The sequence below is a fragment of the Siniperca chuatsi genome, linkage group LG5 (genome assembly GCF_020085105.1).
Source record: "Siniperca chuatsi isolate FFG_IHB_CAS linkage group LG5, ASM2008510v1, whole genome shotgun sequence".
Lineage (NCBI taxonomy): Eukaryota > Metazoa > Chordata > Actinopteri > Centrarchiformes > Sinipercidae > Siniperca > Siniperca chuatsi.
Genome location: NC_058046.1, coordinates 297,501 through 322,500, shown reverse-complemented (window position 1 = coordinate 322,500; position 25,000 = coordinate 297,501). Strand labels below are relative to the sequence as shown.

Here is a 25,000-nt window from a genome sequence, read left to right as displayed (position 1 = left end):
CAGACAGACGTACTGACGTAGTTAGACTGTGGGAGGAGCAAAGATTACAGCTGTGTCATTTACACCTGTTCAACATCTGGCTGGAAGGAGTCAGGTGGTTTCAACCATCACATTTCAGTCTGGAAATCCAGGATGCATTTACTCGTGTGACGAAATGGTGTTTTTGTCAGTAACCAAACGGCGTCTGGACGTATGACCCGACCAACAGATACGTGACAGAGTCTGTCTCTAACAACACGAAATCACCGGAGAACCACTTCAGGGTGAAGCCTGAGACTCGACCTGTGGGCTGCTGTGTATTTCGACCTGAAGTGTATTTCAGTTCACCTGTTGTACCTGTGAGAGTCTCAGTGAAAGACAGAGCTCGTCTGGAGTACTCCTCGCCGCTGCTGCTGCTCGACATGGCCGACATCCTCTCCCCTCTCTCCCCCCTTTCTCCCCCTCCCAACCCCACAGACATCTGGGTGAGAAATGCCGGTTTGGTCGCCATGGCGTTCCTGTCGTCTGCGTTTCCCTGCGACCCCGCCGAGCCGTCTGAGGGCGTGGCGTCCGTCTGCTGCCGTGGCGACGTGGTGGTCATGTGATACACGGGGTTCTGGAAGGAGAGGGGGAGGAGCCCCGTCCTGCGCTGCCATTGGCTGTCGTCAAGGCCGTCGCTAGGGGAGGAGTCCTGCAGGTCGACCAGAGACAGACTGCGGCTCTCACTGGTCAGATCTGGCCCCTCCTTCCGCCCCCCATTGGTCATTTCAAACCCCGCCTCGTTCTCATTGGGCTCCGAGTAGGACGAGCTCGGAGCCGGAGAGCCCTGCAGGCCTGCGGGAAGTGACATCAGCAGAACCGGAAAGGTCACATTCAGAGGTCAAAGGTGACAGAGTGAGGTCAAAGTTATGTATTGGATGAAGGTCAAAGGTCACCTGATGCGGGCTGCAGACTGGATCCTTTGGTGACGAAGAACAAATCTTTGTTCTCTGGAGTCGGAGAGGGAAGTCTGGTGAAATCTACCAAACTACACACACACACACACACACACACACACACATATAAACACACACAACACACATAAACACACACACGCACACACACTCTGTTAATCATGAGTATTTTGGTTAAAAATGAGTTACAGTTTAACAAACACCTACAAAAACCTAGCAACCACCTATTACCCCCATTTGAGTGACTAATTAGCACCTTAGTAACCATTTGGCAACACCCTAGCAACCAAACTGAATAATTTAGTGAGCACTTTACTTCAAAAGATCTAGTAAACACATACCATCACCATCTAAGTGGCTAATTAGCAACACCTAAGTCAGCATATGTTGCCTTTTCACGAACACCCTAGCAACGGCATAGTAAACTTCTAACGACCACCTTGAATACCCTAGCAACCACCAGGTGAACCCATAGCAACCACCTTAAACACCCTGACAACCAGAAAGTAAATCCAACCACTTTACAACCGCCACAAAAGGTCTAGCCACAACTTATTATCTTAGTGGCTAATTAGCAACACCATGGCAACAACCACCTAACGACCAATAAAATAATTACATATTACTGTCTGGACCAGTTTCTCCGTCTTCATACATGAGAAATACAAAATAATAAACTTTGTCTTCTTGTTGGATGTTGTGAACAATGTTGTGCCTTTAAGTCCCGCCCCCACTCAGCTGTGATTGGTCAGTGCTACCTGACCTTTAAACACCTGTTGATGTGTGAATACCATGAGTTGCTAACAGAAGAACTGAGCTGGATGCTAATGCTAACAGGACACATGATGCTAACCCTCCGTCGAGTCCGACGCCGCCCTGCAGGCCGATGGAGGGATTACAAGCCGCCAGAGGAGGAGAGAGGGGCGGGGACAGAGGGGGCGGGGACAGAGGGGGCGGAGACACCACACGCTGAGGCTCGGGGGAGGAAACGGACACGCCCCCAGGATGAGCCGTGCCTCCTGGGTTAGCCAGAGCTGCCGACACGTCTCTCAGGATCCGAGGAAGAGGGCCGAGCTTTGACAGACTCGACTGCAGGCAGACAGGCGGAGAGAGAGACAGACAGTCTGTTAATTGATCTGCTGGTAACGGTCATTCACTTGAAGGAACAGTTCGTCATTTAGGGAAATGCTCTCTTCCCTTTCTCTCACGTAGTCTCACTGTATGAAGCTACAGCCGGTTAGCTTAGCTTAGCATAAAGACTGGAAACAGGGGGAAACAGCTAGCCTGGCTCTGTCCTGAAGCTCCCTGATTAACTTGCTGTATCTCGTTTGTTTCGTCTGTACAGAAACTGAAGCTTTTGTATTTCTTGGGCAGGTTGTCTACAGGGCAACATTATATGAAAATTAGAAATAAATGTTACAGTATAGAAATTATTATTCGTTTCGCTCTGCAACATTCATCACGGAGCTCTGAGGCTTTATGAACTAATTCACAGGCTGTAAATTAAAGTTTTGACACAAAACAATCAGACTTCAAGTGTTCAATCCAAAGCAAGTTTAGAAACCTGCCGTTTCTCTGCTGTTTAGGATCCCCGAGACTCACAGGACGACTGTAAAACCATCTGATAACTGTGTCTGGAGGACGAGTCACCTGGTCAGGTGTGTTACCTGGTCGAGCTCGGTCAGCAGGGTGTGCAGGCTGGACAGCTCTCGGCCAAGGTCGATGTATCCGTCGAAGCCGGCGGTGTGGTTCAGCCCGTCAGGGTTGGAGATCTCCTGCAGGAAACGCTGCATGCTGCTCCACTGCCGCTCCACGAAGTCATTCATGAACAGCATGTACTCCTCTTTAGTGCCGAACCTGCAACCACAGGGGACAGGTAACATACCGCCGCAGGTGTACAGGTGAACAAACAATACAGGTAACGGGTTCGGGTACATCTACGGGTCAAAGTGCTTTACAGAAATCACAGTAAGCCCAGACTGACTTGCTGAAGTTGGCGAGGGTCTGGATGACTTTGGCGATGAGGGTCAAAGTTCTCGCGGAGCGTTCGTCAGGGTATTCCTGCATGAGGTCGAACAGCGACGGCGACATCACCGCCGGACACAGGAAGCGCAGGAACAACGAAGCACTGATCAGACGCTCGCTGATGTCTGGTCGCCCCCGGTTACCGCACTCCTGTCGCCATGACGCAAACACCTCCTTCAGCTCCCGGGGGAAGACTCTGAGTCAGAGGGGGGGGTTATATACTGAGACACGTGTGTATTTTCACCGTGTGTACCTGTGTACAGTGTGTACCTGTGTGTACCTGTGTACAGTGTGTACAGTGTGTACCTGTGTGTACCTGTGTACAGTGTGTACCTGTGTATCAGTGTGTACCTGTGTACAGTGTGTACCTGTGTGTACCTGTGTACAGTGTGTACCTGTGTGTACCTGTGTACAGTGTGTACCTGTGTATCAGTGTGTACCTGTGTACAGTGTGTACCTGTGTGTACCTGTGTACAGTGTGTACCTGTGTATCAGTGTGTACCTGTGTACAGTGTGTACCTGTGTGTACCTGTGTACAGTGTGTACCTGTGTGTACCTGTGTACAGTGTGTACCTGTGTACAGTGTGTATCTGTGTGTACCTGTGTACAGTGTGTACCTGTGTACAGTGTGTACAGTGTGTATCTGTGTGTACCTGTGTACAGTGTGTATCTGTGTGTACCTGTGTACAGTGTGTACCTGTGTACAGTGTGTACAGTGTGTACAGTGTGTACCTGTGTACAGTGTGTATCTGTGTGTACCTGTGTGTACCTGTGTACAGTGTGTACCTGTGTACAGTGTGTATCTGTGTGTACCTGTGTATCAGTGTGTACAGTGTGTACAGTGTGTACAGTGTGTACCTGTGTGTACCTGTGTATCAGTGTGTACCTGTGTACAGTGTGTACAGTGTGTACCTGTGTGTACAGTGTGTACCTGTGTGTACCTGTGTACAGTGTGTACCTGTGTATCAGTGTGTACCTGTGTACAGTGTGTACCTGTGTGTACCTGTGTACAGTGTGTACCTGTGTGTACCTGTGTACAGTGTGTACCTGTGTATCAGTGTGTACCTGTGTACAGTGTGTACCTGTGTGTACCTGTGTACAGTGTGTACCTGTGTATCAGTGTGTACCTGTGTACAGTGTGTATCTGTGTGTACCTGTGTACAGTGTGTACCTGTGTACAGTGTGTATCTGTGTGTACCTGTGTGTACCTGTGTACAGTGTGTACCTGTGTACAGTGTGTATCTGTGTGTACCTGTGTATCAGTGTGTACAGTGTGTACAGTGTGTACAGTGTGTACCTGTGTGTACCTGTGTATCAGTGTGTACCTGTGTACAGTGTGTACCTGTGTGTACCTGTGTGTACAGTGTGTACCTGTGTGTACCTGTGTACAGTGTGTACCTGTGTATCAGTGTGTACCTGTGTACAGTGTGTACCTGTGTGTACCTGTGTACAGTGTGTACCTGTGTGTACCTGTGTACAGTGTGTACCTGTGTATCAGTGTGTACCTGTGTACAGTGTGTACCTGTGTACAGTGTGTACCTGTGTGTACCTGTGTACAGTGTGTACCTGTGTATCAGTGTGTACCTGTGTACAGTGTGTACCTGTGTGTACCTGTGTACAGTGTGTACCTGTGTGTACCTGTGTGTACCTGTGTACCTGTGTGTACCTGTGTGTACCTGTGTACAGTGTGTACCTGTGTACAGTGTGTACCTGTGTGTACCTGTGTATCAGTGTGTACCTGTGTGTACAGTGTGTACCTGTGTGTACCTGTGTATCAGTGTGTACAGTGTGTACCTGTGTGTACCTGTGTACAGTGTGTACCTGTGTGTACCTGTGTACAGTGTGTACCTGTGTATCAGTGTGTACAGTGTGTACCTGTGTGTACCTGTGTGTACCTGTGTACAGTGTGTACCTGTGTGTACCTGTGTACAGTGTGTACCTGTGTATCAGTGTGTACAGTGTGTACCTGTGTGTACCTGTGTGTACCTGTGTACAGTGTGTACCTGTGTATCAGTGTGTACAGTGTGTACCTGTGTGTACCTGTGTACAGTGTGTACCTGTGTACAGTGTGTACCTGTGTGTACCTGTGTGTACCTGTGTGTACCTGTGTGTATCTGTGTGTACCTGTGTACAGTGTGTATCTGTGTGTACCTGTGTGTATCTGTGTGTACCTGTGTATCAGTGTGTACCTGTGTACAGTGTGTACCTGTGTGTACCTGTGTACAGTGTGTACCTGTGTGTACCTGTGTGTACCTGTGTACCTGTGTGTACCTGTGTGTACCTGTGTACAGTGTGTACCTGTGTGTACCTGTGTGTACCTGTGTATCAGTGTGTACCTGTGTGTACAGTGTGTACCTGTGTGTACCTGTGTATCAGTGTGTACAGTGTGTACCTGTGTGTACCTGTGTACAGTGTGTACCTGTGTGTACCTGTGTACAGTGTGTACCTGTGTATCAGTGTGTACAGTGTGTACCTGTGTGTACCTGTGTACAGTGTGTACCTGTGTACAGTGTGTACCTGTGTGTACCTGTGTGTACCTGTGTGTACCTGTGTGTACCTGTGTACAGTGTGTACCTGTGTGTACCTGTGTGTACCTGTGTGTATCTGTGTGTACCTGTGTGTATCTGTGTGTACCTGTGTACAGTGTGTACCTGTGTGTACCTGTGTGTACCTGTGTGTATCTGTGTGTACCTGTGTACAGTGTGTACCTGTGTGTACCTGTGTGTACCTGTGTACAGTGTGTTTGTGTGTACCTGTGTACAGTGTGTACCTGTGTACCTGTGTGTACCTGTGTGTATCTGTGTGTACCTGTGTACAGTGTGTACCTGTGTGTACCTGTGTGTACCTGTGTGTATCTGTGTGTACCTGTGTACAGTGTGTACCTGTGTGTACCTGTGTACAGTGTGTACCTGTGTGTACCTGTGTGTACCTGTGTACAGTGTGTACCTGTGTACCTGTGTGTATCTGTGTGTACCTGTGTGTATCTGTGTGTACCTGTGTACAGTGTGTACCTGTGTGTACAGTGTGTTTGTGTGTACCTGTGTACAGTGTGTACCTGTGTGTATCTGTGTACAGTGTGTACCTGTGTGTATCTGTGTACAGTGTGTACCTGTCTGTACCTGTGTGTACCTGTGTACAGTGTGTACCTGTGTGTATCTGTGTACAGTGTGTACCTGTCTGTACCTGTGTGTACCTGTGTACAGTGTGTACCTGTGTGTATCTGTGTACAGTGTGTACCTGTCTGTACCTGTGTGTACCTGTGTACAGTGTGTACCTGTGTGTATCTGTGTGTACCTGTGTGTACCTGTGTACAGTGTGTACCTGTGTACAGTGTGTTTGTGTGTACCTGTGTACAGTGTGTACCTGTGTACCTGTGTGTACCTGTGTGTATCTGTGTGTACCTGTACGAGTCGAGGATCTTGCAGAAGGCGAGCTCGCAGCACATCCTCAGATTGGCCTGATGCTCTGCGAGGTCGCAGGTCGCACAGCGAGAAGGGTCGACCTCACAGTTCTCGTCTGACTCGTACAGAGCTTTAATGAACTCACCTGAGCGCACACACACACACACACACACACACACACACACACACACACGCACACGCACACGCACACGCACACACACACGCACACACAGGGTTAGGGACTGTACAAATTGCTGGCGTGGCTGAATGTTACTTTGAAGTGTTATTAATATTATATATTAATATTATTATATATAATAATATTAATATATATAATATTATATATATAATTTAAATATATAATGTTTTTGAACCTGAGCAGTGAAAGTGGGCGGAGTTTGAAGAAGAGTGAATTCTCTCTTTGGTTTGAGGACTTTTTGTGTGTGTCGTGTTTTGCGTAATATTGTGTGTACAGGTGTTTGTACCGAGGGCGTCCTGCAGGTACTTCTGTCCAATCAGCTTCAGGTATTCCTCGATGCTCTTCGTCGCCAGCGTGTTCTCTCTGAAGATCAGCTGATCGTTGTCACGGCAACGGTCCACCTCTGACATCATCAGGTCTGTCAGGAACTCCTGTAGAAAGGGGTCAAAGGTCATCCTCGTTCGTCCCAATAAACTTTATTTAAACCTTCTTAGTGTTCCCTGTACGCGGCCTGGTCATGTGATCAGATAAACTCAGGTGAGTTCAGACGGCGTTTATATTGATTTGTCTAATGGACTGTTACTTTAGAGCCTCCAGGTGTAGAGACTCTGGTGCCCCCCAGTGGTGGGTGTTTGAAATTAAAAGATATGGTGACTGCACGATTCTCCACTACGCTTCCAAAATACTGTTCCTCACTGAAAACCTCTTCAGGACGTTCAAGGTCCTTAATGTCGTTTTTAGGACACTTTATGACTAAAAAGCTAAATTCAAGAATTCCAGGTTTTCCAAGACTCATGGGAACACTGGAAAATGAGTTCAGCTGAAATGGTTTCACTTTGACGGGGTCGGGTCTGGTGTGCGGGGTTATGATACTGGGCGGGGTCAGGTGTAGTGGGCGGGGTTACCTTTGCCTTGCCGGTGCTGTGCAGGATGTGAACGAGCGCCGCGGCGAGCTCTTCTTTAGCTCTCAGGCTGATCGAGGCTTCCAGAGTGTTACACAGCAGCAGGTAGTTGGAGCTGATGTACTCCGCAAACTCTTTATACTGCTCCATCGGCAGGATGACGATACTCTGATAACGAGCTTTGATTCGCACTGTCGGCACGGACGACTTACCTGAAACACAGCATAAAAAGAGAAGCTTCAGTGAGTTACCTGAGTATCTTTGGGGAGGAAAACCGGATCATCATCAAACCTGGCGAAAAAGTACGTATTTGGAGTTTCATTGCATTCGGGACAAACCCCTGATAACTATCTGTGTGTTTATGTTTTCCATTCAAGGGAGTCGTTTCCTCTGGGGGCGGGGGCACTCGTCCCCCCCACCGACGGTCCGGCCATCATAATCCAGACGAGCGAAGAGGAGCTGGTAAAAGCATTGGTGCTTCGTGATTACACACTCACAGCAGCGAGTGGGCGGTTTGCCTCTCAGGCTCCAAACAGTGTGCCCCACCTTCCTGTAGGGTTTGTTGGGGCTGAATGGAGCCTGATGGAAAGACCTGTAGACACAACTCAGGGCTGAAGAGACACCTATTTTCCAGGTAATCAGTATTTCTAGTTACAGTTAATATTCTCCTCAAAAGACACAACAACAGAACGTGAGTCAAAGGTCAGAAGGTAAAGCACAAAGTACAGCGGATCAGTTATCATGACTTTAAGTATGACGAGTTCAGTAAAAGTACAGGTTTATCTGTTGTTTCTGTTATTCAACTGAGGCACAAAACACATTTTCATCAAAATCTGTTGTTTGCTAAATCAATTAAAACTTAAACGTAACTACAAATCCATATTAAATCATCATCGCATCAGTCTACCTACCCCTGCTGCTACTGGGCGTGCTCACTGCGTACCACTTCTCCACTAGCTGTCTGCCGGTCACCGCGGCGACAGGGATGTTGACCAACCCGACGTAGCTGCTCTTGTCCTTCTTCCTCTTCCTGTCGGTGTCTTTGTAGAGATGAAGAGTGACGGCGCTGATGGACGGAAGACTGCTGAAGTCGAAACGTTCTCCCCAAAATATGTTGTCAGTCTTCAGTTTACACGACGTCCGAGCGTAAAGACTGTCGTCCAGACACAGCTCGCAGAAGTACCTGAAGCACAGATACACTGTTACTTCTCATTGTATGTCTTTTAGAGACTATTTGTTCGGGCGTCATTAGACAGTCACAGCTGCAGAGAGAGACAGGAAAGGTGCGTGTGCGCCCCCCACCTTTTCTTTGCAGGCAGGTCTTTGGCCTCCACCACCCACACCGTCAGCACGTTCTCCAGCCTCCTGCTGTTGTCTTTGTTGGGATGAACGGCTCTTCTCAGGTTCTCCATCCATTTATCTCGTTCTGCTGCTGAGCGACACGAGAAACACTTTGTTCCTGTCGAGGTCGTTACCTAGGAAACACGGGGTCAGAGGTCATCACCACGGAAACACCAGAGCGTTCAAGTGTGTGTGATGTGTATTATATTCTGTTTGCTTCTATTCATGTGTGCGCTGACGTGACAGCGAGCAGCTGTAACAAAGAGTTTCCCCTCGGGGATCAATAAAGTGTTTCTGATTCTGATGTGTGTGTGCTGTGTGTGTCACCTCGAAGCAGTAGTCCTGTCCCAGTAGGGAGGAGTGAACTGGTTTAATGAGCACTGATTGGTCCATCCTGAGCTCCAGAGACGACACACAGCCGGCGCTTAGCAACGACTCCTGGCTACCACAACGCAGCCGCTGCATCACACACCTGAAACAGCAGATAACCAGAGTGTTTACACCAAGCAGTTTCAGGTGGATCTCAGTCTCTGAGTCCAGTACAGCGAGAGGTCCAGGCAGGGCTGGATTAACCTGTCCGGGGTCCTCGGGGGAAAACGTTCATGTTGGGCCCCTTTGTGTTTTTACGTATTACATCACGAAGGGGGAAGACAAGGGTCAGTGCGTTTGGAGTCAAAGTTCAACAGGCGGATAACCAGAGTGGTTTCCGTCGCTATGATGTGCAGAGCAGCACTCTCCGTTGGAAATAATGGCCTCGCTCTGGGAGCTCCCATCATGCACTGAGCACACTGTGGATGTTTTTAAACCCAGAAACCAACCAGGACTTCAGTACTGGAACACTACCAGCCCCAGGTGTTCTGTGGTAATGTTAATAAAACACAACTTTATTTAGGAAACAAAACACCACGTGAGCACAATATAAACTAAAATAAAAGTTGTTAGTATCGGAATTTGACCCTTCTACAAGACTTGGCACTAGATTACATAATAAAGCAGAACCCAGCTGATATTGTACTTCAGTGGTGCAGGTAATCAAATCGAACAAAGAAAAGCGATGGACACAGTGATCCTGGGGCTTTTGGGGCCGTCTATGTCTGGTTGGTAATCAGCCTTGGGTCCAGGATGTGCTCACAGACACAGATTGTGTTGGTTTTGTTGTAATACTGAACTGCACCACAGGGTGGCGTCTCTTCTCCTGTGGGAGAGGTTTGCCCTCAGGGCTTTTCTGCCAGAAGGAACTTACTACTTGTTTAGGTTTAGGAAAAAAGAAAGCCAGAAAGCCCTGAAGGCAAACTTCTCCCACGTGCGCATGACACACCACAATCTCACTGTCGGCAGCTAAGCTGCATTGTGGGTAACGACGATATCTCTGGTTCAAGCTGCAGCGATTTTGATCCTTTTATAAAATCTGTTCATCGTGAGGCTGACAGAGTTACAGGAGTGAAATGATGAATCTGCGGAGGACTCCTTTCAGGCCTGTTGAATTCAGTAACACTGTGGAAATCCCCATCCAGCTGCCCTGTCAGGTTTCACACCAGCCTAAACGAACCAAACAGGCAAATACACCACCAAACCAAACGGGTTAGAGAGCCCTTCAGGCTGCCGAGGCTACAGATGGATGAAAGGAAGATGCCCAATGCTCTGCATGATGTGAAGGATGTTTTGTGTGCAGAGATCTAAAGTTTTCACCGAATACCCGCGCTCCAGATGAAAGCTACGACAAAACTGCTAAAAGATAAAGTAACTACTGCAGATCGGTAAAGGTCTTAGATAGTTTTAGATGCAAAGCATACGTTTTTTCAAAAATCACGTATTCTGCCCTCGTACTACACTCCTGTTCAGATGGCAGATAATTTCAGGAAAAGGAGCTCACATTTTTAAGGATGTGGCATGTGTGACTTTGTGTTGTCGTTGAGCTACTTTGGTCCACTGGCTGAACGTGATGTAGGTCTACTCTGTTTTAGAAGTACTAAGCAGTCTGGAAGTCTGACACTTTGAAAACCTTTGACTCTTTTTTTTTTAGCCTTTATATGTTCACATGTAGTCAGACTGTCCCATCAGAGCAGCCGAACCAGCAGTCAGCAGCTCCTGTCTGCAGTGGACCCGTGGACGGACAGACAGCTGTCTCTGGATCACTGCGAGACTGAAGGAAACTTAGAAACAGCAGGATTCTCAGGCAGGTTCTGCAGCCGCTTTCTTCTCAGATTTGTAAGATTTAAAGCCGTTTATTCCGGATGGACATCAGAGATAATGATATTGATGATATATACAACTGCAGACCCTGTTGGTGAGAGGCCAAACTACAATAACTAACTTAATGTTTTTATTCTCAGTGATATCATCCTATCCATTACAGTTTTGTATGACATAATTACATAGGAAGAAGTTAAACAAATAAATAGATAAATAAATGAATTAGTAAAATAAGAAAAAAACAAAACCAAAACAAAACACAAAGATACTAAACGATTTGATTCATAACAAATGATACCTATACCCATAGATCCACATATCTATCTTCTAGGGGTTAGAGGGATAGGTGAGTTTGGGTTATCACTGCATTAATAAGCTCATTATAGGACTCCAGCTCTCATCAAATGTGTTCTTTTGTAACCTTAGAGAGTAGGTTATCTGCTCCATCTCATCCCAGATCCTTTGGTTGCACAAAATGTGCGCGGTTGTAATTAGTTAAACCCTGAGCCAGGCTTTAAAGCCTGAGCCAGGTTAGTGAGATCTGCAATAAGTCATTTGCAGCTCTTCCATCTATGGCTTCAGGTTTTACCCCTAATAAGGCGACCTGTGGCTCTTGAGGGATGTCAGCGGGGAATACCTCTCTAAGAGCTCGATGTACCTTTTCGCAGACTGGTCTTAGTTTACAGCATGACCAGAATATGTGAGAATGATTGCCTATTTGTGCTTCACAATTTCTCCAACATTTGTTAGTGTGTGTTAGGGCCATCTTTGCCATTATCTGTGGTGTTCAAAAATATCTGGCAAAAATCTTCCATTTGAATTCCCTCCATGTTTGAGCTAGTTACGGAGTGTGCTTCAGAACACATTACCTTCCAGTCCTCTCTTGATATCTCTTGTTGCATCTCAGCCTCCCATCTTTCTTTAATTTGTACTGAATTACTTGGGTTAATTGAATTAATTTCTTAATTGTTCAAATGGCTTCAGAGTACCCCTATCGCACAATTGGTGTCCATATTCTGACCATCTTTTGAATCCTATATCTAATTGCGAAGGTGTGAAATATCTAATTGAGCCTATGCTTGTCAGAGGGGAAATTGATCTAGATAACCTAAAATGAGGTGAACATAGTCCACTCTCTCATTTCAATCTTTTTCAGAGAACCATCTCGAAAGGGTAGCTCAGATAGAGGTTGCAGGCATTGGCTTTTTTCAATGTTAAGCCATTGTGTATCTGTGAGTTCTCCGATCCACACTCAGAGGTTTTAGTTGTGCTGCCCAGAAGTTTTATCTGAGATTTGGGAGTCCTAGTCCTCCTGCTGTTTTGGAAAATTGCAAAGTTTTAGGTCTGATTCTTGGAAGTTTTTCTTGCCAGATAAATCTAGAGTGAATGAATCTATGCATCCTAGTAGGCACAAAGGAAGTGCTGTCCATCTGTCCATATCGCTACGGATACTTCTGATTATTTTCTTATAATTGGCATCATACAGTTTCTGTAGTGATGGGGATATATATTCCACGATACTTAATACCCTGTGTGGGCCATTTAAAGTCGCTCTCAGTTAGAAACTGCAGCAGGAATTTGCTTCCTATACTCAAAGCCTCTGTTTGGTCTAAATTTACTTTATATCCTGAGAAATATCCAAATTTGGAAATAATCTTATAAGTGTGGGACTGTTAATGCAGATTCTGTCAGGTAAAGCAGGACATCGTCCGCATAGCAAAATTTTGTGCTCTTCTCCGTTAATTATCATGCCTTTTATGTTGTTATCTTCCTAATGAGCTGAGCTAATGGTTCTATACTATTTGCAAACAGGAGGGGACATAAGGTGCATCCCTGCCTGCATCCATGTTGTAATGTAAAGGCTTCTGGTCTGTATCCATTTACTTTAACTTAGGCCTGTGGACTTAAAGTGTTTGTAACCATTTCAGGAAATTTTACTTTTCTCAGAGTTTGAATTAGAAACTGCCAAGATACATGGTCAAAAGCCTTGTGTGCGTCCAGTGATAGAATCATTGCTACCTGCTTCTTGCCTTGTGAGTGTGTAATTAAATTTAGCAACCTACGGATATTGTCTCCATAGTATCTTCCATTAATAAATCTGGTTTGATCCGGACATATGAAATGGGTACTGATCTTGCTCACTCACCTAGCCTAAATGATTGTTAAAATACAAAGATCTCCATTCAGTATCGATATAGGCCGATATGACTGTAGGGTCTTTGCCCTCTTTGTGTCTCACTATTATTGTTGCTTCATTCCAGGAGGGGGCCATGAGTCCAGATTTTAGAGTGTGATGATATGTAGGGGGGATATTACATCTTTGAAGGTTTTATAGAGTTCACTGACAGCCATCGGGGCCTGGACTTTTATTATTTTTAATGTTGAAAATAACTCCTGTATCTCCCATTCCTTTATAGGTTCATCTAGTTCTTTTGTCATTGACTCTGAGAGTTGTGTTAATTTAATGTCTTTCAGGTTGTGTATTAGTGGTTCATCATCGGAGCAGGTATCTGTATTTTTTTAGATTTTAACTTTAAACAACGTTTGATGATTCCTGTTTCCTTAAATGAAATGCCAGCAAAGTCCCATAAAATAAGTGGTGATACTTCTGGAGTGAAGTTTGTGTCTAAGTAGAATTTTAGTTCAGTTTTAACAAAAATAATACATTTCTCATCATTTAGAAGACAGGTGTTTAATGTTCACTGCTTGGATACTGGTCTGTGTCCCAGGTTCCAGGACATCATCAGGGGAGGGTGATCTGAAAACGTGATTGGAAGTGGATCTCAGATTTAGTCGATTCTAGAGTAATATAGATGTCTACTTGAATAGTATGTAAGAGGCCCTTTGATTTGGTAATTTGTGTCTCCATATATATACACAATACCAGACTGTATGGATTGACCATTTAACATCTTGCTCATTCTCGAGAGCGGGGCCACTGGAACAGGCTGTCTGTCCAGAGACTGTGACATGACACAATTGAAGTCCCCTCCAATTAACAGGAGTCCAGTGCTATGTTGTAATAAAAAAGAGTTTTTATAAAGATGTCCTCATTTGGGGCATATACATTCATTAGGGATATGTCAGTCCCATCAATGGTCCCATTTACTAAAACATATCTGACTTCAGTGTCTTTATGGGTTGCTGTGGCTGTAAAATGTATTGATCTGTGCACTAAAATGGACACTCCTCTTTTCCTCCCTGCCTTGTGTTTCTTTTGATAGGGCTGTGGAGTCCTCTGACATTATAACTTATTATTTTGAGTGACCCCATAATTTAAGATATGTCTTTGGGATAAAATAGGGGGAGAAGGCATATAGGAGGGGAAAAAGAAAAGCATTGTCACTCTAGTTACTGAGAGTGACATGTTATACATGTTATGTATATGCACTTTGTAAAACAATAAAATAAAAAGCAAATGAAATTACCTCTGAGATGCTATAATAAAACATTTCCCACAGCATATCACATCAGAATCAGAATCAGAAATACTTTATTGATCCCCGAGGGGAAACTCTTGTTACAGCAGCTCATTGTCACGTCAGTGCACACAGGAATAGAAGTACTAAGCAAAAAATATAATACATCATAATACAGCTAAGATTAATTAAGTACCAAGTGGGTATAAGTATAAAATAAAAGTGTGAAGTACCAAGTGGGTTTACCGGTTGATGATAATAATACGGTATAAAGTAATAGTGCATGAACTGTCAAGTTAAGTGTAGCTTATTAAGATTATAATGAGACGGAGGATATTGCACAGCAGTTTTAACACAGAATATTGCACAGTTATTCAAGTATTGCAGAGATGTTAATGATCAATGTCCAGTTTAGTGACTTAGGGTCATACAGACTGACACTTAGAGGGAGGAGTTAAAGAGTCTGATGGCCACAGGCAGGAATGACTTCCTGTGCGCTCTGTGGTGCATTGTGGGGGGATGAGTCTTCCGCTGAAGGTGCTCCTTTATTTGACCAGCACGTCATGGAGCGGGTGGGAGACGCTGTCCAAGATGGCGTGTAGTTTGGCCAGCATCCTCCTCTCTGACACCACCGCCAGAGAGTCCAGCTCCACCCCCACAATGTCACTGGCCTTACGGATCAGTTTGTTGAGTCTGTTGGCGTCCGCTACCCTCAGCCTGCTGCCCTCAGCCTGCTGCCCCAGCATGCAACAGCATACAGGACAGCACCGGCCACCACAGACTCATAAAACATCCTCAGCATCGTCCAGCAGATGTTGAAGGACCTCAGCCTCCTCAGGAAATAGAGGCGGCTCTGGCCCTTCCTGTAAACAGCTTGAGTGTTCTCAGACCAGTCCAGTTTATTGTCCATGTGTACTCCCAGGTACTTGTAATCCTCTACAATGTCCACACTGACCCCCTGGATGGAAACCAGGGTCACTGGTGGCTTGGCCCTCCGTAGATCCACAATCAGCTCCTTAAGACTTTGTCGCATTGAGCTGCAGATGGTTCTGCTCACACCATGAGACAAAGTTCCCCACCACAGCCCTGTACTCAGTCTCATCACCACCGCTGATACATCCCACCACAGCAGAGTCATCAGAAAACTTCTGAAGGTGGCAGGACTCTGTGTAGTAGCTGAAGTCCGTGGTGTAGATGGTGAAGAGGAAGGGAGAAAGGACAGTCCCCTGAGGGGCCCCAGTGTTGCTGACCACGCTGTCCGACACACAGTGCTGCAGGCGCACGTGCTGTGGTCTGCCAGTCAGGTAGTCCACAATCCAGGACACGAGGGGGGCATCCACCTGCATCGCTGCCAGCTTCTCACCCAGCAGGGCAGGCCGGATGGTGTTGAAAGCACTGGAGAAGTCAAAAAACATGATCCTCACCGTGCTTGCCAGCTTGTCCAGGTGGGTGTGGATGCAGTTCAACAGGAAGATGATGGCATCCTCAACTCCCAGCTGGGGCTGGTAGGCGAACTGAAGGGGGTCTAGGAGGGGTCTGACCATGGGCTGCAGCTGTTCCAGCACCAGTCTCTCCAGGGTCTTCATTATGTGGGAGGTCAGTGCCACCGGTCTGTAGTCCTTGGAGCCACTGGGACGCGCCGTCTTCGGCACAGGAATGAGGCAAGATGTCTTCCACAGAACAGGGACCCTTTGAAGATTCAGGCTCAGGTTGAGGACATGTTGAAGGACTCCACATAGCTGGGGGGCACAGGTTTTTAGCATCCCGGGGCTAACTCCATCGGGGCCTGCAGCCTTGTTTGAGTGGAGTTTCATCAGCTGTCCTCTCACCTGGTCAGCAGTCAGGCACACAGCAGAAGTTACAGGCGGGGAGGGGGAGTCGTCAGTCTGGGGAGGGCTGTTAGCCTGAGAGCCGGTTGAGGGGGGAGTAGGACTCTCCCAGGAAGATGGAGGAGGGGGGAGCAGAGTACTCAGAGGAGCTTGAGGGCCGACAGCAGCTGAGTTAGAGGGGGGATGAGCAGAAGCCGGTGTGTCGAATCTGTTAAAGAACAGATTCAGTTCGATGGCCCTGTCCAAGCTGCCTTCAACTCCTCTGCTGCCAGTCGGTCTGAAGCCAGTGATGCTCTTCATGCCGCTCCAGACCTCTCTCATGCTGTTCTGCTGGAGTTTCCACTCCAGCTTCCTCCTGTACTTCTCCTTGGCCTCCCTGATGTTCACCTTCAGGTCAGCCTGGATTTCCCTCACCTCCTCCCTATTACCATCAGTAAAGGCCCTCCTCTTGGCATTCAGGGGTTAGCATACAGCAGGTCCAGTGTCCTCTCCTCTCTAGTAGGACAGCTCACATACTGGGTGAAATTAGTCAGTGTTGTTGAAACACTGACATGGTTGAAGTCACCCGAGATTAATATGAGTGCACTCGGGTGTTGAGTCTGGAGATGTGCTATGGCGGTGTGAATGGCGTTGCACGCCGATGCCGGGTTAGCAGAGGGGGGGATGTAAACAGCCACAACAATGGCATGTGAGATTTCACGTGGCAGATAATATGGCCGGAGTCCCACAGCTAACAGTTCAATGTCCGGGCTACAGATACTCTGCTTGATGGTAATGTGACCAGGGTTACACCATCTGTTGTTGACCAGAACAGCAAGCCCGCTGCCTTTCCCCTTACCGCTCCCGGTGTGATCCCTGTCGGCCCGAACAGTCTGAAAGCCGTCGATGGAAACGTTATGATCCAGGATATCCTGGTGTAGCCATGTCTCTGAGAAGCACATCAAACTACACTCACGGGACTCCGTCTGACTCCGGGCTAACGCTGTTAGCTCGTCCATTTTATTCACCAGTGATCTCACATTGCCCATGACGAGAGAAGGCAGACACGCCTTAAATCTCTTGTTCTTAAGTCTCTTTTGTCTGCACCCCTCTCTCTTCCCTCGCCGCTTCGTTCCACCTCTGCATCCTCTGTGTGTCCTCCTCCAGATCTCAGTGGGGACATCGGTTGTCCTGGGCGCTATGCCCCTCGGCTTCAGCGCGATCAGCTGTTCCCTGGTATAAACAATGCGGCCAAACAGCTGTTATGCAGCTGTGCCCCAACCGAGTAGCAGGAGAAGCAGCTCCACGGCGAAAAAAAGTACCAAAACACTTTCTACTCTCATTTTCGTAAAGAGCGTAGTTTAAATTACACTTACACACAAGTTACTCAAGTTTTAAAGAAAAAGGAAAGCTAAAAGTTGGAAAAAGTAAGACGACGAGACGGAGCTACGGCAACAGGCAGCATGTGCACTAACAGGCATGAATGTTCAAGTATGTCTCTGATGAAATAGCTATTACATATTAGGAGAGAAAAGAAAGGGATATAGCGTTACCGTAATTTGTGCTGTGTTTACATAGGCTTTATCTCAGTACTTCCATTTTTTAATAAATTGTCAAGAATATAGAAGTAACTTATTGTCTCTTGCTGGAAACTGGACCCTTGTTTCATTGTGGGGACAGGATATGATCACTCTCCATCTTCCGCTGCCGAAGTGATATTTCTGTTCATATATTCTATGGCCTCGGCTGGGTCCAGGAATTCTCGATCCTCGCCCTTGGACGTGATGCAGAGTTTAGCAGGGAAGAGAAGGCCATAGCGGACACCTTGTCGGCCAAGGAGCACTTTTTTCACATTCTTGAATGCTGCCCGGGCCTTCGCGACGCTGGCTGTGTAGTCTGGGTAGATGGCTGTTGGTTCACCGTCGATTGAAAGCAGGGCTCGTTCTCGGGCTCGCTTTAAAATGTCTATTCAGTCCTGATAGTATTTGCATGCATTCGCGATTATAACTTGCAGTCTTCCTCACGGTCTTCTTGGTGCAAGACTGCGATGTGATTGGTCCACTTAGAAGTCGCTATCCATTTGCAACATCTCTTTCAGTAGTTGATTTTTGAATTTAGTCACTGTGTTTTGTATCATGAACCTCTTGTCCGACCATGTGGATAAACCACCTTCCACCTCTTTGATGTTGACTTTCATTTCGTCAACTTCAGAGCGTACTGCTGTTGTGTTGTTGGCTATTTCCGTTCGCATTGCCTGTAGCTCGCTTTTCAGATGGTTGAAATCTTCAGTAAGCACGTTCTTTGTTTATTCTCTTATTATCGAGTGATTTCAGTGTTTCAACCCCCATCGCTGTGTGTTGTTGCCAGGTAGTGGGTGAGGATTGACCGGGATTATCTGAGGCACTCTTCTCTGTGGATGCACTAGGCCAGTTCGAGTTTTGCTGCCATCAAAATAAATTTTTCACTCTCTAATCTTTTCTTGGGGTTTTAGTATATCGAGTAAAGACGGTGTAGTCCCTCATTCATCCAGGAATGTTCCATCGTAGAAAGGGTTTCAATCGTAGTCATCTGGACACTGTTTTTCAGAATCAAGACGTTTCGGCTCCCGGAAGTCATTCTCAATTGTGAAAACACAGATTAGCTTAAATTTCTGAGTTCTCAGACCATTTTTCACAATTGAGAATGACTTCAGGATGGGAGCCGAAACGTCTTGATGACTACGATTGAAACCTTTTCTATGATATATCGAGTAAATTTATTTTTTTACAATAATGTGTACGGAAAGCGTTGTATATATTCTAAATTAATCACAGTTCCACCGGAGCTCTGGGGAAAACGTCTAATGCCATTTCTTGCTCTTATATTGATATTTGTTTAAAAGATTTTGGGATGTCGATGTCAGCTGGTCGGTCCATCCAAGTACATTCCTGCTGCACAGAGTAAAACAGTTTAATGGGTCACTACACCCACAGATTCTGCTTGACCCCTCCATCCCATCATGTTTTTAAAAAACAGGGTGTCTACGTAGTGTGTGAAGTGGAGGGTGAGGGGAGACAGGGGGAGACTGACTAACCAACGCGCAGTGTAGCATGGACAGAAACGTAGAGCTGTTAGTCAAAGCTAACAAACCATGAGCAGCTACTGTCAGACTCTCTGTGTCTGACAGCACTGATGAAAATTACAAATTACCTTTTAATTGCATCAGACAACGGACTTGTCTCTGTACTTGTCTTGTTAGCTCTTAGCGCTGCGTTCGACACCATTGACCATCACATCCTATTACAGAGACTGGAACATGTAATTGGCATTAAAGGAGCCGCACTAAGCTGGTTTAAATCCTATCTATCAGATCGATCTCAGTTTGTACATGTTAACGGTGAGTCCTCCGTGCACGTCAAAGTTAGTCACGGAGTTCCACAAGGTTCTGTGCTTGGACCGATTCTATTCACCTTATATATGCTTCCTCTAGGCAGTATTATTAGGAAACACTCCATAAACTTTCATTGTTATGCGGGTGATACCCAATTATATCTATCGATCAAGCCAGATGAAACAACCAGTTAGCTAAACTTCAGCATGCCTTAAGGACATAGAAACCTGGATGACCTGCAGTTTTCTGATGTTAAACTCTGACAAAACTGAAGTTATTGTACTTGGCCCCAAACACCGCCAAGACACATTATCTAAAGACATAGTTGCTCTAGATGGCATTGCCCTGGCCTCCACTCCAACCTAAGGAACCTTGGAGTTATCTTCGATCAGAATTTATTTATCCTTTAACTCCCACATGAAACAAACTTCAAGGACTGCCTTCTTTCACCTACGTAACTTTGCAAAAATCAGGCACATCCTGTCTCAAAATGATGCAGAAAAACTAGTCCATGCATTTGTTACTTCTAGGTTGGACTATTACAATTCCTTATTATCAGGCTGCTGAATAAGTCCCTTAAGACTCTCCAGTTCACCCCCCCCATAGCTGTAACTCTGCTGTTTATCAGTGCATAGCCGTAGCCCCTGTTCAACATCCAGAGAATTCAGCTGGACCAAACTTTTAATTCTAAACAGACACATACAAACTAATGTTGAGCAGGTGTTTTTACACACAAGTTGTGTTTAGTTGGAAAAAGTACCTGAATTAACACCATATGTCAACAAGAATCTGTGAGATTATGTCGAGAAAAATAAAATTTAGTTGGAGTTCCTCTTTAAACTGTCACAAGACAGAAACAGATTTAAAACAGAGTAAGCAGCAGCTTATTATAAAAACAGAAGTGACTGTTCCCGGGGGGGTGTGGGTGTGGGGTGGGGTTGGTTAACAGTGACCCCTGACCTCTGAAAACACACATACACATACACACACACACACACACACACACACCTCTAAACCATCCTGACATGAACAGGATGATCTGTCGTTCCTCCGTTACCTCGTTAACTCTCATCATTATCTTAACGAGCTGCTTAACGTTAGCTGTTTACAACACTAATTCCTCTGTCTGTGTGTGTGTGCTGTTGCTTAACCTTGCTTAGCTAAACTGGTTTGCTAACAATGTGTGTCTAGCCTAGCCACATGCTAACACATACTAGGCTAGCTGTGTGCAGACTGAAGCCAGGCTAACACACACACACACACACACACACACACACGGTCAGGCAAATCAAGTAGAAAACGCCACTGTGCACCCCAACACACACACACAGATTCAGACTCATTGCAGCACATTTATCTGTTCAGAGCACAAAGGCTGTTAATGCGTGCAGAGGATCAGTGCAGATACTCACCGAGCATCCTGTGTGAATGCTGAGGAGGAGGAGGAGGAGGAGGAGGAGGAGGTGGGGGTGGTGGGGGGTTATGAATCCATGTTCTCCTTCAGCAGCAAACAGGAGGAGGAGAGAGGAAGGAAGATGGAGAACCTGCTGATCCTGACGCTGTTTGGTCGAAAGGCTGAAGACCTGTCTGTGTGTCTGTCTGTCTGTCTCTCTGTCTGTCTGCCTGTCTGTCTGCCTGCCTGTCTGTCTGTCTGTCTGCCTGCCTGTCTGTCTGTCTGTCTGTGTGTTAGCTTGCTGCTACTGATGCTACAGTTTCAGCAGCCACAGCTCTCTCTCTCTCTCCCTCTGTGTCTCTATGAGACTCGACCTCCCTCTCCGTCAGCAGCGGCCCCTCCCCTGCTGTGAGGCTGCCCTACTTCCTTTCCTCTCCTTGTCTCCTCTCCTCCTCTGTCAGTTACTCTCTCTCTCCATCTTTCGTTCATCCAGCGCCCCTCATCACCCATCGTCACTGAATATTATTAAAACTCTTTTGTAATGTGTGACAGTTGTGTCAGTCTGTTAATGTTATTTGTATTTGTTGTTGTAATTGTTCACTGCCGTCTTCGCCAGCGACTTTAACCACAGTGAGACTTTTACCTGTTAAATAAAGGAACATGAAGATGAATACGTCGCTGGCCAGCTGTCAACAGTTCATTCATGTTTCCCATAGTTACACCCACAATCATCCAATCGCAACCTTCCAAATTCCCTGCGCTGTAAAGTATTACTGGGGCTCAGTGACGGTTAGTCGGAGGAGGAGAAAACAGCATCTGATCACGTTAAACGCACAGTATGTCATTTCTGCCGCTAGGGGTCTCTCACATCAAAACAATAACAAAAGACGTAGTTTGACGACGTATTGAAGTAGCGTAGGATCATGGGAGTTGTTGTCTTCAGCCCCATTGCCTTCATTGCGTCAGCTTCTCTCGGTTAGGATTCCTTCAGTGTTCATCGTTCAGGAGGTTTTTACTGTGAGGTGAATTATCCGCAGAGGTCTCCTCCACTCCATAACAAACGGACCAGGTGATTAAAACCAGTAAAAACACTGAATAACGTAGTTTCACGCTAAAAATGAGTGTTTCTTCGAAGCTGTTTGGCGAACACAGGACGCTGTGAGCCGAGCTTGCTGCTAACATTTGCTCTGCTTGTTTCTCTGCTAACTTAAAATCCAAACACCTGATGGCTAAAATCCTTCATCCCGTTAAAATATACAGTTAAAAACGACCAAGATCTAAAAAGTGTTTTGTAAAAATGTGGCTTAACACTGGAAAGAGTCCATTTATGACAGCTTCTGCCAGAAAACCACAACGCTGACGCAGGCGCATTGACAGGCGACCAAATGAAACGCACCGTTACCTGATTAATATAAGTACACAACTCAACAAAATATATAACATAGGTCTAGTTGTTTTTAGTCTCCTCCACAGGGAGGATCCTGATCAGATGTTGAACCACCTCAGCTGACTCTTCTCAACATCAAGGAGGAGTGGTTTTCCTCCTCTGCCCTCCTGGATATCTGAGGTTCTCTCCCTGTCTCTAAGGCTGAGCCCTGCAGATCCACCATCTCATTCTTTCTGTCACTACCCAGAGACCAGGACCACAGCTGAGAACAGAGATCCACTGGTGGATCCAGAGCTTCACCTCCCTCTGATCCACCATAGTTTGAAACAGAGTCCACATCACTGCTGACTCTGCATCAGTCTACCTGTTGGTCATCTGACCCTCACTGGTGAACAAGACCCTGAGACACTTGAACTCCTTCAGGAGAGTCTGTCACACTGTTGACAGGACGCCTCCAACTGAAAACAATTCTTACTCTTTGTATTATAAAATTTTGAATCAAATAAGCAATTAAGGATTTGAACATGAAGCCAAACCTCCAGGATGCAGGACAAATTCTTCAGGAGGTGAGAGTTGAAACTGCCACCAGACGTTTACACTTCACCTCAAATACATATTTGACCTGAACCGACTCACCGCCAGGTAGTGGTCAGGTGGTCTAAGACATACAGCCACAGACCCGATGATACATCTACCAAGTGGATCAACGTCTTTGTCTTTAGGTATTCTGGCATCTGGTTCACTTATGGCCTGCTTTAGGTTTTTAATGCCATGACCACCACAGAAGTCTCCAAGTCTCCCTTTCGTAGCGCTCTGCCGACGGCTCGCTAGTGACGACTCTCAACCTGGGCAACTCCCAAAAAGTCCAAAACCCCTAATGGGGAGTTTGGTTCCAGAGCTGGAGCTGTGTGTTGGCGCTGCTTCACCTCCCACACTAATCTCCTTCCCCACCAGAGAGGGGTCAACAATTCAAGGCCTCTACCTTCACCTGCTGCCCACCTGACAATTCACCGCATCGCTACACCTTGTGGCAATCGGCCCCTGCGTCACACACATACCCACCATGCTCCCGCATCAGCTCAGGGAAGAACTCTGCCAGGTTTTCAGACTAAATGGTGACGGGGCCAGTTTACGGGAGGTAACTCAGGTGTTTCTGGAGACTTACTGAACTGGTTTATGAGGCACAAGAGGATTAACCTGGTTGTGTTTTCATTGGCCAACTTTTTTGAATCGTGAAGAGGAGTTTCCTGATGAGATATGGACTCAAATGGCTGAAATTTGAATTTGACCTGAGAAAAAGGACTCATTCATTGTGGTTGAACTGTGGGTTTCATATTGAGCACTTATTGTATAACACACTGTGGTGAACGTCTTGTCTGCTGGTGCCTTTGAGCTATCTGGTCGTTAGTGATTGTTTCTCCAAGGCTCATGTATTGAAAGACACGGGTCCTTCATTGACTGGTCCAGAACTAAAAACTCAGACCTAAACTCTGACTGCACACCGGCTCCTGGTCAAACCGCTACAACCTCGTGGCTGGTGAGCCCACATGTCTGCAGTTCAAGGATAAGACCTGGTCCCATGGGTAGGGCGTTTGCAAGCTTACCCCACAGACCTGGATCCAGTAGGGATAATGAGGGAGCGGTAACTAAAGGGCCATTCAGTCTGACCACCAGGCTGAAACAACACACTGGATTTCTGGGTAACTGATCATAAATAATGTATCTGAGTTACCTGGTGTCAGCGGTGTTGATCGGGTCGGCCTTTACGCTGCTCAGACGAGACAGTTTAGGCTGAGATCGAGTGCGACGAAGAGACTGTTTCAACCTCCGGGAGAGAAACCCCTGAAGAAGAGAGAGGAGAGGGGGATTGTGTTTCAGTGTCCAGTAAACAAACAACATTTATAACATCTATAACAGTTTGTGTGTTGCTGAACACTGATTGGCTGATGAACGCCATAATTAATGGATTAATCATGTAGTATATAAAATGTCAAACATAAAGATACGATGCCACCTTAAATTAATTAATTAACAAAACCTAAAGAGATTCTGACTGACTGATTGGTGTGAATCCTGTTTATCGTCTTCTTGTTGTTGAGGATAAAAAATGCCACAAGACAAAAATTTCACTTTAGATTTTTGAATTAATTCTGCACTTTGGCGTTGAGAGGCTGCTGCACATCTTTTTCTGTCACAATAGTGAAACAAACTAAAATGAAGAAGAAATTAAAGTTCAAACAAACTCATATCTGAGAGGCTGTAACCAGAAAAAGGTTTTATTTATTGTATAATCCCGCTGGCTGCAGACTCATCGTGTGCACTGAACAAGTTAAAGGTCGAGGTCTTGTCACATTTAGTTAGAAATATAATAAAAAACATATATAATTATAGTTAGAAACTTCAGTGTTTTATCATGTAACAGTGACAAACTGAGTTCTGTTGTTTTTGATTGTTTAAATTATCCACTGCAGACTCCACACTGACTCAGCAGGTTTACAGTCTGTGGTTTGTTCACACTGGAAAAATTAAATATATTCAAAATATCTTATGTACATTCAGATTTTAAAACTTTATTGTTGATGAACACTGTTCTCCCACAATGCAATGCACAAAGGAAAACACTTTGCTGT

At 46.0% G+C, this 25,000-nt stretch overlaps 1 protein-coding gene across 4 annotated transcripts in view; it reads right to left on the bottom strand.

Moving 5' to 3' along the window:
- Positions 1-25,000, bottom strand: part of LOC122875992 (disabled homolog 2-interacting protein-like) — a 52,717-nt gene that overhangs the window by 7,051 nt on the left and 20,666 nt on the right. For 2 of the 4 annotated variants that reach the window (XM_044195758.1, XM_044195760.1), the window contains 12 exons: positions 24,103-24,212; positions 9,128-9,272; positions 8,762-8,934; positions 8,371-8,642; positions 7,463-7,671; positions 6,844-6,988; positions 6,359-6,503; positions 2,917-3,153; positions 2,600-2,789; positions 1,786-2,021; positions 915-1,006; positions 328-813 (listed from right to left, as the gene is read on the bottom strand). In XM_044195758.1, coding sequence (XP_044051693.1) covers positions 328-813; positions 915-1,006; positions 1,786-2,021; positions 2,600-2,789; positions 2,917-3,153; positions 6,359-6,503; positions 6,844-6,988; positions 7,463-7,671; positions 8,371-8,642; positions 8,762-8,934; positions 9,128-9,272; positions 24,103-24,212 — 2,440 coding nt within the window. Of the gene's footprint in view, positions 1-327; positions 814-914; positions 1,007-1,785; positions 2,022-2,599; positions 2,790-2,916; positions 3,154-6,358; positions 6,504-6,843; positions 6,989-7,462; positions 7,672-8,370; positions 8,643-8,761; positions 8,935-9,127; positions 9,273-21,002; positions 21,433-24,102; positions 24,213-25,000 lie in introns of those variants that run through there. The other 2 variants (XM_044195759.1, XM_044195761.1) reach the window with 2 other exon arrangements.